General features: G+C 35.5%; 1 protein-coding gene across 4 annotated transcripts in view; it reads right to left on the reverse strand.

Moving 5' to 3' along the window:
* Positions 1 to 16,137, reverse strand: part of LOC123536453 (protein mono-ADP-ribosyltransferase PARP14-like) — a 28,546-nt gene that overhangs the window by 11,974 nt on the left and 435 nt on the right. Inside the window, exons 2-16 of one of the 4 annotated variants that reach the window (XM_053527672.1) lie at positions 15,841 to 16,116; positions 14,862 to 15,088; positions 13,745 to 13,946; positions 11,941 to 12,031; positions 11,245 to 11,375; positions 10,024 to 10,269; positions 8,785 to 8,961; positions 8,359 to 8,586; positions 7,633 to 7,804; positions 5,520 to 7,099; positions 4,968 to 5,224; positions 1,956 to 2,078; positions 1,104 to 1,233; positions 810 to 901; positions 306 to 384 (exon numbers count right to left, since the gene is read on the reverse strand). In XM_053527672.1, coding sequence (XP_053383647.1) covers positions 306 to 384; positions 810 to 901; positions 1,104 to 1,233; positions 1,956 to 2,078; positions 4,968 to 5,224; positions 5,520 to 7,099; positions 7,633 to 7,804; positions 8,359 to 8,586; positions 8,785 to 8,961; positions 10,024 to 10,269; positions 11,245 to 11,375; positions 11,941 to 12,031; positions 13,745 to 13,946; positions 14,862 to 15,088; positions 15,841 to 15,877 — 3,772 coding nt within the window. In that variant the 5' untranslated portion in view covers positions 15,878 to 16,116. Of the gene's footprint in view, positions 1 to 305; positions 385 to 809; positions 902 to 1,103; positions 1,234 to 1,955; positions 2,079 to 4,967; positions 5,225 to 5,519; positions 7,100 to 7,632; positions 7,805 to 8,358; positions 8,587 to 8,784; positions 8,962 to 10,023; positions 10,273 to 11,244; positions 11,376 to 11,940; positions 12,032 to 13,744; positions 13,947 to 14,861; positions 15,089 to 15,840; positions 16,117 to 16,137 lie in introns of all 4 variants that reach the window. The other 3 variants (XM_053527671.1, XM_053527670.1, XM_053527673.1) reach the window with 3 other exon arrangements.

Raw genomic sequence — 16,137 nt, forward strand, 5'->3', positions numbered from 1 at the left:
CGACACTCACTCACGCCTTCTGGCAAACTTACAACTGGTAAAGACGGACGACGATCAGCCACGCTTTCTGACGAACTTGTTACCGGTAAAGTCGGACAACGTTCACTCACGCTTTCTGACGAACTTGCAAATGGTAACGACGGACTTGTAGTAGTGACAGTAGACGGACTTTTACATTTGCATTCGTGGTAGCCGCGGTTGCAACGGGTAAAGAGGGACTTATTTGAATTATACTTGGAATGGATCCCTCTCCTGCCTGTACACCTGGAGTATTGGCAGTAAAGGGAGTGACTACATTTACATACCTCCGAAATCAAGACTGGCTTCTGGTTGACTGTGGTCTGTTTCCTGCTCTTCTTCCTCATCTTGTACAATTTGTGCACGCTAGAAATGATTTAAACCATGTTAACATTGTATGCATTTTAACGATAATTATACTACATGCATTACATAGAATTACAAGTATATGTGTTAAAGTGTATTTTGCATTCGGCTTAAAACAGTACACAAATTAATACATATATAGCTTTACACAATTAAATGTGTACCACCCCGAAAAGCTGGAAGTGTTTTAACAGTTCACTGTTACTGCATTATATTTAAGTACATACACAATAAATGTATATACTTAGCAAAATTAAATACATTTGATTAAGATTTGGAGATAAAATATTTTATTTAGAAATGGACATCGGGTATCTCCAAAAAGTGAAAAATTACATTTTATGTTATAATCTAAGGTTTACCTTACATTGGCTGTTTACTACATATGCTTATCAAGTTTTGATTGCTGTAATCTTATAACTTACTCGTCTTCCCCATCTTAATCCCGGAGTGTATGGACGGGAAAGTTCCGAGCTCGAGTTGGGTCGTTTACTTTGGTCTTCTGTTTCATCTTTCACTATGTAATACAAAGCACAAAAAAAGCATTAACTAAGTTATAATACTTCTATCTGACCTTCTGATCCATCTAATCCGAAACCGGATTTTCTGCGAACTACGTCTGAACTGTTGTAAGATCCAAATATAAACATATATCAGTCTGAAGTTCTGTGAGGTTGGTATTGGGATCTTGGGACTCATGGTTTCAAAGTCTATCATACCTTCAATTTTCTGTCCATGTCTGAAGACAAACCATGGATCTTTCAAGGTCCCCAACGCTTCTGTGAACTTATCTACCACTGTCTTGGAACTGTCACATAGGACTACCTCCTTTATGACAGAACCTTTGGTCTTTATGAAATAAAAAAAGAAACACTTTTCACCTGTTTACTTCAGATTACTGAGCGCAATATCAATAACATTTTATGACATTTCCGATTGCCTTAAAGCAAGCGTATTATGTTATACTCAGTAAGGAATAAATATTACTGTACATCATAGATACAAATATATTCAGTACACAACCAAAAATGCATTTGACGAAGGGAATAATATCTTAATCATCCGGAGAATTCAGATATATCTAAGAATGATAATGTGCAAATAATTATTGTCTTCAATGATATTATTATATAACAGTAGCTCGATCTGGGATGCTGTATTCGGCTCGAGTGGATTTTGCCAGATCGGATCTCACGAGACGTGCATGCGCCGAGTGTGATCCGTCCTTGCAAAATCCGCGAGAGCCGAGTACAAAATCCTAGATCTAACTACTGTTGTAATGACCCTTTATTATATACCTCCATCTTTTTGTTTGCTTATTTGTATTCGAACGAAATGTTAAATGTTTTTGATGTTAAAATGAAATGAGTGATAGTTTTGAGTGCGCTATTTATATAACTGTGCCAGCTCATGCATATTAATGAAAGTCGTCCGGCAACATACAATACAGAAGGTACAATACCCGATTTTGGAAGGTACAATACGCGATTTTTTCAGCCTGTTCGTATTTCCTTGTGAATGCAGGCTGATTTTTGACAGAATTTATACAGATATATAATAAAACTATTTACATCTTTAACAAATTCTGTGACAGCTTCTACCATGTGTAACGTAACGTTTAGGTTCGATTGTTTTTCAGCACCACAAGCAATAGCCGACAGAGCTATTGTTGCCATTCCTTTATCGTGACATGTCTGAAACATGAAATCGTGAGAAAAAGTAACAACTGGCACGATATGTAATTAAGGCCTGAGTTTTTCGTGGACTTAGAAAACAAAAGAATTACAATAATTACTAAACAACCACAAAATTAAAATTCTATTTGCAAATACATGTGCTAGTGTAAAGAAATTTGCTGAGACGGGCGTATATTGAGATATTCTGGCACTCTTGTTCTCGTTGTTTTAAAAATGGTAAGTCACAGGAAACAGAAGTATTTATATTTCTTTAATCCCAGACAAAATATGATCGCAAATTCGACAAATAAGTAATAGTAATTTGTACGCCAATCGGAAGCTTTTTATTGTTTTTCATGTTGTTTTTCAACGGGACTGATGAATTGAAATAACAAACTTATTTTTGCTTAAAATTCGTTTACTGCTTGAGTAATAAATAACGGAACTACCGGAAATCGCTGTTAATATGCATCGAACCGAAAAAAACAACGAAAAAATACAAAAACATTTTTTTGAATTCATCCTCCCTTTCTTAAAGATAAAATATAGTCTTCTGGCTCATTGTAAATACCGTTCTCAGTATTCATATTGATTACCGGTTACTGGACCTCTAGACTCCGGGTCTAGAGGTCCGGTTACAGGACACCCTAGCCACTCCATTTTGTTATCTGTAAGCAATGTGAATTTTAGGATGTATAAAAATCTTATATTTCTTTTCAGAGTTGGCGGTATTAGCTGGGACAGGGGTGGCAAAATCAATTGTCTGACTTGCGCAGCTTTACCCAGAGCCAATAGGGACAAACAGAAGTTCATCACATTTTACAATATAACCATAAATATAACAATTTGAAAATCTTTGAGAAAACAGACGAATATATATGTCAAAAGATCAGATTGCACCATCCCTGCAGGGGCAGGAATTACTTAAAGGTATTTCCCGGTAATTTGTGTCCTTTATGATACTCTTATATTTGCAAAAAAAAAGAAAAATAGGTAGAATAACTGTTCAAATGATACCAGTTCAAAAGATATGGCTGTTTAATATGAGGAAACATTAAATATTAACTAAGTGATAATTAGTATTTGAATGCACACATGTATATGGGACATACTGTACACATACTTAGCACATATTATTTCACTGTTGAGGAATAGAATTTATATTAATTTCAAGATTCTCATTTTTATGCCCCCTTCGAGTTTGAAGAAGGTGGGGTATATTGTTTTGCAGGTGTCAGTCGGTCGGTCTGTCTGTCCGTAGATTAATCCATTTCCGGATGATAACTCTAGAATGCTTGGGCCTAGGATTATGGAAGTTGATAGAGAGGTTGGTCATGACAAGCAGATGACCCCTATTTATTTTGAGGTCAGTATGACAAAGGTCACTTTGACCCTGAACAGTTAATTGGTTTCCGGATGATAACTCATGAACGCTTGGGCCTAGGATCATGAAAGTGATAACTTGAGAACGATTAGGCCTAAGATCACAAAACTTAATAGGGAGGTTGATCATGATCAGCAGATGACTCCTACTGATTGCATCAATGGGGGCGTTTCGTGTTCTACGAGCTCTTGTTTTAAAATAAAATGGTTGGAGAAAAATAGGTATAACCATACATTTTCACTTTGTCATTTATAATGTATATAAATTTATTCTAATTACAGATAGATAAGCTAAAATATTGTATTTTCCAGTTCTACAACATGTCATTTAGTTTGCCTCTCCATAGTTTAATGTAAGAATGCTTCTTACATCATGTAGGAAGAGGTATGGGTTAAAGTTCCAGTGGAGAGTATTTTACTATAAAAAAGTTGTAGACTGGACCAAACATACCTGCTCAGCAAAAAAGTTACAACAGATGGAATGTAGAATTTATAGTCTTATCCAGAGATAAATAAATGCTGTCACTTTAAATAGATTTCCTAAAACAAAACAAATTAAAGACTTCAATATACCTATTTGACTGCAACCATGGTGATGTGCAGATAGAATTAAGACCTTATTCGCACAGATTATTTCCATAACAGATTTAACACATTTTCACTTAAACATCTACTGTTTAGAAACTACAAGTCGGAATCACACTAAACTTGGTTTGTTTGTAGAATCCTTATGTTATTACAGATAAGATATATCAAATTTTACCAAAAAATACAATGTACTACATGTATTTTCATTTAATAGGAAATACACGGTGCCTTTATACAGAGAAATTGTAGTACATTGCAAATTCATTGTTTAATTACCAGAAATTATATAGCAGATCTTAAGGTTATGCTTAGACATCGTCCATAATAACAGAACCTGTTCTGTATTTTTTTCTTGTTTGTATTATTGTTGTCTTTTTTAACATATTAATTTTGTTTCTTTCGTGTTTTTTTTCTTTGTGTACGGGGTGGGGTTGAGGGAAGTTCCAAGGTACACACCCAAAGAGTGATATCAACCCACATCACTGAAGGGCAAGTGATCCGTAACTACCCGCGAATAGAAGTCCTTTGCAGTCCACTATTTCAAACGTTATGCAAGACAATGAAACCGTGTGTAAAATTTGGATGGCATACCGGTATATACAATCACTGGAAGTTAGAATTACAAAAAGGATATTCAATATATTGACACGGTGAAATAGCCAAATATACACAATGAGCAGATGCAAAAGAAGATCTTTCGGCGACAAGGCATTAAATTTACTGCTATTTTCTGAAATCCTATGGATCAGCATGTTTGATAAAAACGAAGATACGGGTATTTTTATTACTATAGAAAATACACAAAAACGTTAAGTTTTGTTTTCAGATTATTTATTATAATATTACTATTGTAAATGTGTGTATCATAATATTCTTTTGTAAAAGATTTTATTGTACTTTTAAACAACAACGACATATAACTCTAAAACAAAATACCTGTAATATTTTCCTTAAAAGATTTTTGTGCTCTACTTCTTCTGACTTGCCACTGTCAATCTTAGGAGCAAAAGCATGCAAGACCTTTACACATCGAAGCTGGCCAGATCCAGTCATAATCACATCTCCGGCTATAAATCCACTGTCTAGATCATCTTCCGTGGCGAGTAAATTATCAGACCTATTATCTAACTGCTTCTTTAAACTTTTGCGTTTATGTAATTCTTGTAATAGTTGTTCTCTAATTTCCTCTCCACCTTAAGCAACAAGAATATACCAGTTAACTATAAATAAGCAACTTGCAGTTGTTTGTATGTGTTTTGGACTTCTCCGTCTTAAACAACAAGACGAAACCGGTTAACTATAAATAAGCGAAATGCAGTTGTTTTATGTGTTTGATACATGTATTGAACTGCAGTAATAATCTGTTCGATGAAATTGGATAAAGTTCATTAATAAATTAAGATATTGTAGGTATAAATAATTATCCAGATATTTGATCATTTGGACTAATTTTCTGTGCACATTCTAATTTAGGAAATTGGTCCTTACCAAATTCTATCACACGTTTTCCAAGGCCTCTTTCAAACGCAGTTTTATATCCGTTCGTGCTATGAACGATAGCAGCTGTTGTCTCTAATATGACATCACCTTGTTTTACCTGAATGGCTGTTCCTGATCGAGGCAAAATAGCTACGCCCGAAATTCTCTTAACAGCAAGACTATGCCCTATATCTAATTGTAACAGAAACTTTTCCTTGTTGGATAGGATTTTTAAGTCAACAAGATTTTGGACGACACTGGCAATCCAACTTTTCTTAATGTAAAACCAATGGCTACTAATATTCTTTATATCTTTTTCAATTTTCTCTTTCATCTGAGCAATATCTTCGGCTTTACCATGAAAGGTAAGTTCGCCAGTGACACATCCGTTACTGTCTTTCACAAATTCGACTTTGCCGCTGTACAGTTCTCTCTGGAATTCGTCAAGGTACTCAGCAATTTCTACTGGTAACCGGGGAATTACTGCATCATTTCCAAAATGTTTCAAGAAATTTTCGACTTCCAGTTTAGCAAATTTGGTCGTTACAGTTGTACCAATAATTCTAATGATTTGTTTGTTCTTCTGTTCTGAAATAATCGCTGTATCGGGATCTACAATGATCAAATGCTCATTTGCCCTTTTCACAAGTTCCTGCTTGAAATGTTTCCATTCATCTGTTTGCAACGCCGAGACAGAATCTTTGTTGACTGGTACTAAACATGTGTTGATGAGCTTTTCAACAATACCTAACATTTCCCTTTTTCTCTTGTCTTCAGTGACACCATTCCCTGTGAAGATCACCACAATGACGTTATTTTCAGATATTGAGAAGTTAGGATTCATCCGTACTTTACGAAATTCGTTCCTTAATAAATCTTGGCCACCTCTTTGCATGAATTCTGTTTGTTCTACACTTAAAGGCAGTTCTATAGTGCTAGTGTCAATGGCTAGTTTAAGTATTTTCCTATTCGCATCATGAACTTCATCTTTAGGGCCTTTGAGAGTGACCATTTCAGTATCCCTGTTCACTTTGAAAGACGTATATGGGCACTCAATTTTAACTTGGTCGAGTATTCCTTCTGCGTCTAACGCAAGGTACTTTTCCATTGCAACTTTAACTAGTTCCTGAATGTGTTCTTGAACCACAATAGGTTTTCTAGCTATGTCTGCGACATGTTGTAGTTTGTGAGAATCGGATCCAAATAATTTCACCTTCTTCTTTCTAAGGTTTTCTTCAAATTCAAATAAATACTCTTTTTGTAGGTTGCTTAATACATCAAGAATCGTTTCAACAGCATCATCACCTACATTAAAAGTTACCTCATGTATACATGTTCTAAAGTAGTTCAACACAAATGTCTTTGTTTTATCTTTCCAAACAGCTAGCTCTATCCCCTCCGATTTAGGGACACGACATTCCAAGGTTATCACTCCAATCTTATCATCTTCACTTTCAGCTTCTTCTTCTTCAAACTCGTCCACAAAGCTATCATCTTTGGTATTTGCTGCCCAATTTACATCTACTTCAACTGTTCTGTTTAAGCTAGCAATGAAAGCGTTCTTTTCCGAGTCCCTTTTCCGTATGAAGCTGTAAACCAAGCGTGCAATTAATATGCATTTATCTTTGAAAATATAGGTATATTGTATATCTACACAATGCATGTAGCTGCTACAACACCATTCGTCCTTTCTGATTAAATTTTCAACACCTACATTTGAAGTCTTCACGGCCGAGTGGTTTTGAATCACTAGCCCCTTACTACTGTTTAAAACGCTTGTTGCTTAGAGTGTAGAGGAAGTCATCTACATGGCCATCTAGTTAGAAGGTCTAACCCATGTAACTCCACGTGTCTGAAATAAGCTACTGGGGCACCTGGGGTCCTCTTCCACCTTTAAAAGCTTGAATGCCGTCATATGTCGAAGATGAATTGTGTCGATGTAAAACACTACCTCGATATCAAAAAGGGAAAGTTTCAACTAAAGCTAAATTTTAAATATTCAAACAATAAGCCAACTTTAGATAAGCTATTCAAGAAATGAGAAAAATAATGTAAACAACCTTTCGACGTCATTAGATTACAGAAATTAATAAAATCGTTAATGAAAAGGAAACGTTCTTACCGAAGTTTGTCCTTGTCCACTTTAAGTACTAAAGCAGATGTATCAAACACTGGTTTTTCGCCATTATTTACAGTTAAACCAAGTTCCTTAAACACTGGGAAAACATGAGCTTTTACATGTTCCCCACCTACGATGAAACTATGTGTCTTCATAGTCCAGATTTTTCTAGCGGCTGCAATTTATAAACATACTCATAACTAAGGAACAAAACTGATTATTGACATAGAAAACCTCTTTTTCACCTATCACGTAAAGAAAAGACGAACATTTATGATGTGTTGGTGTTAATGCTAAAGTATATTCAAACAAGTTTAGCTATTTGTAAAATCTAGTCAGAGGCCCGTCTCTGATGCTAATGTACAACATAACAAAGAATGAAAGGTTTTTGAAATACGTATAGGTATACAAGTTACTCAAAAAGAAAACAATTTTCATTTAGAAAGAGTCTCTTTGGCTTTATATATTGCAAAAGCTGGTTCTCAGCTTGCAAATGGATTGCAATTGCTCGCACAGAAAGCAAGGTAAACAAAGCCTCCATGGTATTCGAAAGCTATGGTCTTTCTCGTTGTTTTTAAAACAAACGTCTTATCCAAATACAGACACGTCGAGACGGGCAGGAAGAATCACCTTAAACAATCACTTTCTCATATTAGCGTTTAATTAAGTGTCAATCTTTTTATTAAGTCGTCTGTAATCATAATATATTTGATATGAGATCTTACTAACTTTCCTTGCTCCTATACTGAACAAGCCAACACCCTGGAATGATTTTGTCTTTTACTGTACTAACAATAACTCCTCCTCCTGCTTTTGTCCAAGAGAAATGTGATTCTATATCAAATTTCACAAGGTCTTCATCTATACCCTCGATATCATTAACCACTAGTTGAACTGTATCAGTCTCTTGTAACTGTTTAACTGGACAACTCAACTTTCGTTGCACAAGTGTTATGTCTGAGAAACAAACAAACATATTCTTCATTGATATGGCGGTACAAAGAATTGAAGACTATTTTTCGCTCAAGTTTTATTTGAACTAAAGAAGAAAAGTGCGCTCCAGAATACAAAGTGACATTGATGCACTATTTGTTGTGATAATGATTAACAAATAACTAATAGCATTGTTTTTGAACTTAAGTGTTACAAAGATACCTCTATCCGTCAGTTTTTCGTTAAACTCTAGTGCAAACTTGCCAGTGCTGTCACCAAATTGTATCCGATGAGGCTGAAAGCAGACAAGTTTTGAACTTGTTTCCAGTAATATTTCCCGAGCGTCTGCCTCGTCAATATCTGTCTTATAATCGCTAATCAGCAAAATACTTCCGACCTCTGAAACGAAATGATGTGAAAACAATTGATATTCTAATGTATAAGGTATACGTATTGCTGAAATCTCATTACTGAATTGGAAGTTTTTCTTCAGAAACTTTAGAATACATCTGCTACTTATTAATTGTATTGATAAATTTATATTTCTACATAATGGTAACCAATCAAACCATAACGGTTACCGTAAGGCAATTCAAATATAACTTTTAATATTATATTTGAAGGCAGGTAAAATCTGTCAAACGATTTCTTTTGGAAGCATAGAATAGAGATGGTAACTACCCAAGACAATCTAAGGGGAACAACTCTGAATTGACCAATAAAGTGAAGCTAACATAAATCATTGGTCAAAAGTTAAGGAAATATTAAATAGGTTCTTTTCCCCAACAACTGATCAGGCAGACAAAGCATGACCTACATTTGTTTAAAACATTTTCTTGTGGCTTAAACTGATAATAATTTTACAAGTTGTGCTGAGGCTCTGCTAGGAAGTTAAGTAGTGCATCAAAACAAAATAAAATAAAATAATGCATAAATTTCTTTCAAGAAATTTTACGACATTAAGAAACGTTAACTCAGATATTTAAGTTCTGGATTTTTAGCTAAAGTTATTTTTTGTTCTCAAAACTTGGTTTACACAAAATTAGATAATTAAAATGTAAAATGTATATCCAACAATTAGAACTTACATAAAAAAGTTAAATTGGTATCACATATATGTGTAATAACATAGGTAGACTGTTGTTATATTAATATCAATTAATCATTTTAGAAGTGTTTTTTACGCTTTACTCATTTTGAAGAATTTCTCTGACTGATCATGAGTGCTTTGCTGCAAATAGTGTGACACAAAAAGTTACTGTCATCAAATGTAGTTATCACGTTTTTTATTCAGGGTTGTTCCCTTTAGCTATAGGTTTTCTTGGGTAGGTACCATCTCTATATTATAGAACTTTAGGCAACATTAATTCAATATTTGCAATAGTATTTAGATATAAATAGTCCACTCAGCTTGTATAAACAATGATAGATAATTTAGATAATTTTTTTTTATTCTTTTACCTTGCGCTACTCTAAGTCCTTTCCCGTGGGTAACTTCAAGCTGACCACTACTAAATTCAATCACAAAGTACAGAGATTCAGGTTGGACTTCTTTTTCGAAATAATCTTTCTGCGTAGTACCAACAGAATTGATGAGTAGATTGTGTTCAACCTCATTTTCTTGGATGTTCAGACGAAAAGCAATTACAGAACTAAACGGGTACTCTAGGACAGCGCTCTTCCTCTCCCATAGTGTTTCTTCTTTCTCTACTGTACGCAAGAAAGTGTTTTGGTGAATGAAACAAACGCTAGTTAAAGCCTTAACACACTGAAATTCTCAAATTGTAACTAAAAGCGTATTCCATACGCAAAAAAAATCTCTTTTTTGACAGTAAAATGTATCTAAAACTTAGACGGACACATTAGACTAAATCGATCAGAGTTAAAATGTGTGTCAGTCCGCCGCTTAGCTCTGTGGGGAGAGCGCAGATTTACAGACCGCAGGATCAAGAGTCCGATGCCCGAGTGAGTCGTATGTTCTCCGTGTTATTTGATAAAAGGCATTGTGCCTGAAATCATTCGGTCTCTACCTACTGGTACTTTTTTTTGTTTCGTTTAACGTCGCGCCGACACAATCATAGGCCATATGGCGAGTTTCAGGCTTTGATGGTGGAGGAAGACCCCATGTGCCCCTCCGTGCATTATTTCATCACGAGCGGGCACCTGGATGGAACCACCGACCTTTCGTAAGCCAGTTGGATGGCTTCCTTACATGAAGAATTATACGCCCCAAGGCTCGAACCTCCTACTGGTATTGGTACAGAATTCAGGAATATTTGGAAATCCACCCGCCCTTACGTAACTGAAATAACATCAAAAACGGCGTTCAACCCAAAACAAACAAACATTTAAATGTATGCCAGATTCTAGCCTGGGAAGCCGTTGATAATATTTGTGCTTTGTCAGAAGAAATCATACATAATATGAAAACAAAATACAATAATTTACGAATATTCGAATTTGATTTTCATATTCGAATATTCGACCGATTTTCGAATATTCGAATATTCGAACATTCGTTCCCATCCCTAATAATATCTATGCATTAAAGATCGCACTTAATTTGCGCTAATTAGTGTTAATTGGCATTCATCGAGTTTCTGATATTGTCAATTTGCAGGTAGAAAAAAAGTTAGAAATTGTCAGACTGGATTCCCAGGCTAGCCAGATTCATAGATTTACCTGTGTCATTCTTCATTGATACTAGTCTTAGGCACATATAGCCATAAGTGGGTGCTTTCCCTGTGATATTTTCATTTTCCAATTTCATATTCCATCGGCAGTGGTAGATATCTCCTTTAACAACGGACTCCCTGAAAAAAGTAACCTCAAGTCAATTCAGAAAACGTTGACATTTCAACATTGCTGTCTCGTGTTTGGTATCTGAAAACAAAATGCCGTCAGAATTTACGCGAGAAAAGCGACAGCATGTGACGCGGGAGCCATCCGGTTATGGCAAATTGATGCAACTGTAGAAAACGTACATCTAGCTGATATTAAAAGTAATTTCCAAGTCATGCAAATAGGTTCATAAGCATAACATGCACACATTTGTATAAAAAATCTTCATATTAATACAATAACTTTTTCTATAATTATGCCATCTTGCAAGTATGATAAAACTAAATATTTAAATGAATGAATTAATAAATAAATAAAACTAACACGATTCTATTAGTTCATTCATTATTCATAAAGTCAAATGTCATAGCAGAGCGTAGGGAAAAAACACACACAAACAGGCAGTATTTAGTGAATATCGTGATAAATTGTCTTTCCTATGCCTATTACTTATCATATCACTCGGGCTGCCCCCTCATATCCCTCGGGATTCCTTCACATCTAAACTCGGAACAGTGATTTTGTTTTAGATATCACCTTATTTTGCAGACAGCAGTATTTGGGTTTATTGCAGTCGCTCTACTCTGATCTGTGACTAGAGGACACAGCTGTAAGTCCATGGCTTTATCTGTAATGAAAATGTAGTACATTAACAAACTCAAAAGTTCAAGCTCTTGCATGCATGGATCAATCTAGTACATGAATATTCACCATTCTGAACTTTATCACAATTACACCATTCTGAACTTTATCACAATTACACCATTCTAAACTTTATCACAATTACACCATTCTGAACTTTATGACAACTACACATTTCTGAACTTTATTACATATTACAGTTTAATAATTTTAAAAAGTTATGGAAGGAAGTCCCTAGGTGTCCCTTTGAGGCATTATTTCAGAAACCGAGCTGGCACGTGGGTAGAACCAAGAACATTTCTAAAAACAACTGGATGGCTTTTCCACTTGAAAGAATTTTACATTCTCAGGGACGTTTTGAACCCACAGCGGCTGAGAGCAATTTATTCGAAGTCAGCAGCCAAGGATGTCATTGTTATCAATGCGTATGGATTTAAGCTATATATACCACACTGGATAACCGGCTATCCTGACGCCCGCTGGAAATGTAACCCAGCTGTAAATCGGTAGGTAAAGTTTTTCATTTATTTCTATTAAAACGAAGCCAAGTCTTACAAATCAACTTGACAGTTTTGTCAAGGAATGACCATGGCTTACATTTACAATTTCTGGGCCAAATACGATTGTTATGTTTTGAGGTATTCGGTAACAATTTCTTCTGTTTGAAAAATCGAGCAAAAATCCAAAGTTTTGCGCTAATTGTTTTGTTTATGAACAACCTGTGAAAACTTTTATCACCTAGTTTAACAGATATGTCCTTTCGGAACACCTGTGTGAAGTTTCCGGCTTCTACGTTATTCCTGAAAAAGTATATTAGCCGTTAAATAGGCATGGTCGAGAAAAAAAGACTGTCGAAAACGGCCGCTGTATTTGAAATAGGCAGTCGTTGAAGTCAGCTGTCGGCTATCCGAGGTGAAATTACTATCTGTAGTAGCCCGGAGGCACCTGTAGTGGTTTTCTTCCACCATTCAAAAGCTGGCAAAATGGCAATATGTACTATATTGCTTCGGTGTAACTGCCAAAAAATATATGGTTGGCTTTCGCATGGCGGAAAAATGGCAAGAACTAGGTTAAAATTCAGCCCGGGCGTGAAGGAATGTAGTCCTAAAGCCTCTTGAAATGAAAGTACCATTTTTAAAAATAATTACGTTTCCGTCAAATCACTGCCAGTAATATTTTTACATACAAAAGTATTCAAAATCATCGGAGTTAATGGATAGTCTATAAATGTTAACATCCGAGTTCAGCGACAGCACTAGCGGCCGTTTTCGACAGTCCTTTTTTTTTTCGACCATGCCTATTTAACGGCGTGTATATTTTTTCAGGAATAACGTAGAACACGGATACTTCACACAGGTGTTCCGAAAGGACACATCTGTTAAACCAGATGATAAAAGTTTTCACAGGTTGTTCTTAAACAAAACAATTTGCATAAAACTTTGGAATTTTGCTCGATTTTTTCAAACTGAAGAAATTATTAGCGGATATCTCAAAACGTAACGATCGTATTTGGCCCAGAAATTGTAAATGTAAGCCATGGTCATTCCTTGACAAAACTGTCAAGTTGATTTGCAAGAATTGGCTTCGTTTTAATAGAAATAAATGAAAAACTTTACCTACCGATTTACAGCTGGGTTACATTTCCAGCTGGGTTACATTTCCAGCGGGCGTCAGGATAGCCGTTATCCAGTGTGTATACCACTTTCTATCAGTTGTGCCTTAATGTCGAGAACTCCGTACACATGGATAACATAAAGCCACAGGCTGTCTTGTTCACTACAACTTCCGTATTCCCTCTCTTCATTTGGTGGACCGTACCAGAAATGATCAAACTCGGACTTGTACAGTATTCGGCTAGTTTCCTCTTGTCCAAAACCCTCTTCTTTCTCAAATACAGAGCCCTGCAGAACATACTTTGTACATCTTAAAACTCGCAAATTGCGATCTGCAATATTGTTGTTAAGACCTTCCACAAAATAATTATATGCTTTTGAGTTTCCATGAGAGTTTTAATATATAATTTGCATGAAAACAAAAAGAGAAATACAACTATTTTGTTATAAATTGACAGCGGCATATATTAGTATAAGGTCAAGATAATTTGTTTAATGTCTAAAACATTTTATTACGTTAATACCTGATGTATTCAGTTACGTTCATATGGCATTTTTAAAAATTTGTAAGACAGTTACTTTATCTATGTTTTAAGTACTGCACTGAAAATTGATTGACTGAATAAGCTGATAGATGTAGTGTTGAAAAGACATTGATCAGAAAAGGCCTAAATTTTATTATACCTGTATATTATTATCAGAATGATTTTCATGAAGTTTATGTCTAAGGGGAAGGGGGAGGGATGTTGTGGTTGGTCATTATTTGCGTCATTCTGTTGCAAACAAGTTCCATTTGCGGAGCTAGTATACATGTTTTTTAATGTCGCATGCATAGGAGTAAATTTGAACTAACCTTCGTGTAAAGTTTGATGAAATCTGAGAACTCAGTCGTATGTATACATTTGTTATATCAAAAAAAAAACAATCAAAAAAAAAAGGATGCTATTCGATTAAAGATAACAGAGTATTTACAAAACATACCGTCACATCTGCGAAAAAAAAAGTGAATAGCTGCATTGACATAGAGAAACGCTAACTAATATCCAGTTTCAGCACCGATGTTACGAGTCTGTACAACCTATCTTCTACAAACATGCTAGCTTTTTTCAAACAGAGAGTAAAAAATATAGATCTGGAAAGTGAAACGAGAAATGGGCAGAGCTTTCTTTTAAATTAAACAAATTATCAAATGCTTACACAAACCTGTAAAATGTTAACAGTGTCAGATGGATTTGTCGTAGTTAACCCTATCCTGATAACGCCGCCTCCGCTGCAAGAAATGTCTATTTTCATATTCTTGTTTAAAACAGTTTTTGTGTTAGACACGTATGTATTTGTTGCCACATTAAACTCCGTGTTGTTTTTTATGACCTTTGTGTTTTCTGTGTCCTGTACAATATTGCTTTGTGACGGATCAAAATCCAGATGTGCTGAAAGAAAATGTGCTGATGGTTATTTTTTTTTTGTCGGCTTTGTCATGTTTGGTTGTGTTTGAGGTGCTCTGTGTTTCCGATAAATCTACCTTTACCTTTCACTTTAAAAAGTCAAGCCGTCACAACATATTTAGATCATATGGCGACTTCATTTCAACTTTTCCATTGTGGAGAAACCCTATGTGCCCTGCCGGGCTAATGTTCAAGCTCAGATGTTGGTAAAACCACCGACATTTCCGTAAGCAAGCTAGCTGGCCTCTTCACATGTAGAATGCTTATGCCGTTCTGTCCCTTCGACACTGAGGGCAAAGTGCTTTTAAATGTAGCGACCTTTACCACCCGAACTCAATTAATTTTAACGAGTAAAACTGAAGTGTGTCCGCATATCCATTTTAAAAGAAAAAAAATTTAATATAACACAAATGAGCACATGGTTACGGATTGTTCAGGAATAAAACAATTATTTGGTATAATTAAATTTGTGAAAAGATCTTTTAGAACGCAACCAAGGAACATAATAGTAGACTTGGTTTGACCGAGACTGCTCATGAGAGGAAATGAATTGTTAAACCACCACCACCACCACCGCTCTTCAGTCAGTAGCTTTTCAGTGAATACCCATTCGAATAATAAATGGTATTGCTCAAACTGAATGATGGACCAGTCTATTTTAGAAACTTAGCAGGCTACGGGTTGAAAGAAATTTATTCAAAACGGAAAAACTTATCACAAAAGTAAAACCTTCATACCTATTGATTTACCGGGTTTTGCTGCACCAGATCCCATTTTAAACCTTCGGAAGTTATGTGCACACCACACTTAGCCAGGTATGATTAGCAGTCTCCAGTCCGTCAGCTGAACTCGCTCATGACTCTAGTCTTGGTGGAATAATGTCTACACCATCTGGAGTGGACACAGAAGCAGAAATGCATTTTTTTTTGCATATTAGACAGGATTTTCTTAAGCTTTTGACGCTGCTGGAGAAATTAGTTTTACACCCCGTGGTGTAACAGGACTCTCTCGGGCTGTAATTTATGAATGAAAGT

Source organism: Mercenaria mercenaria, chromosome 17 (assembly GCF_021730395.1).
Source record: "Mercenaria mercenaria strain notata chromosome 17, MADL_Memer_1, whole genome shotgun sequence".
NCBI classification, from domain to species: Eukaryota; Metazoa; Mollusca; class Bivalvia; order Venerida; family Veneridae; genus Mercenaria; species Mercenaria mercenaria.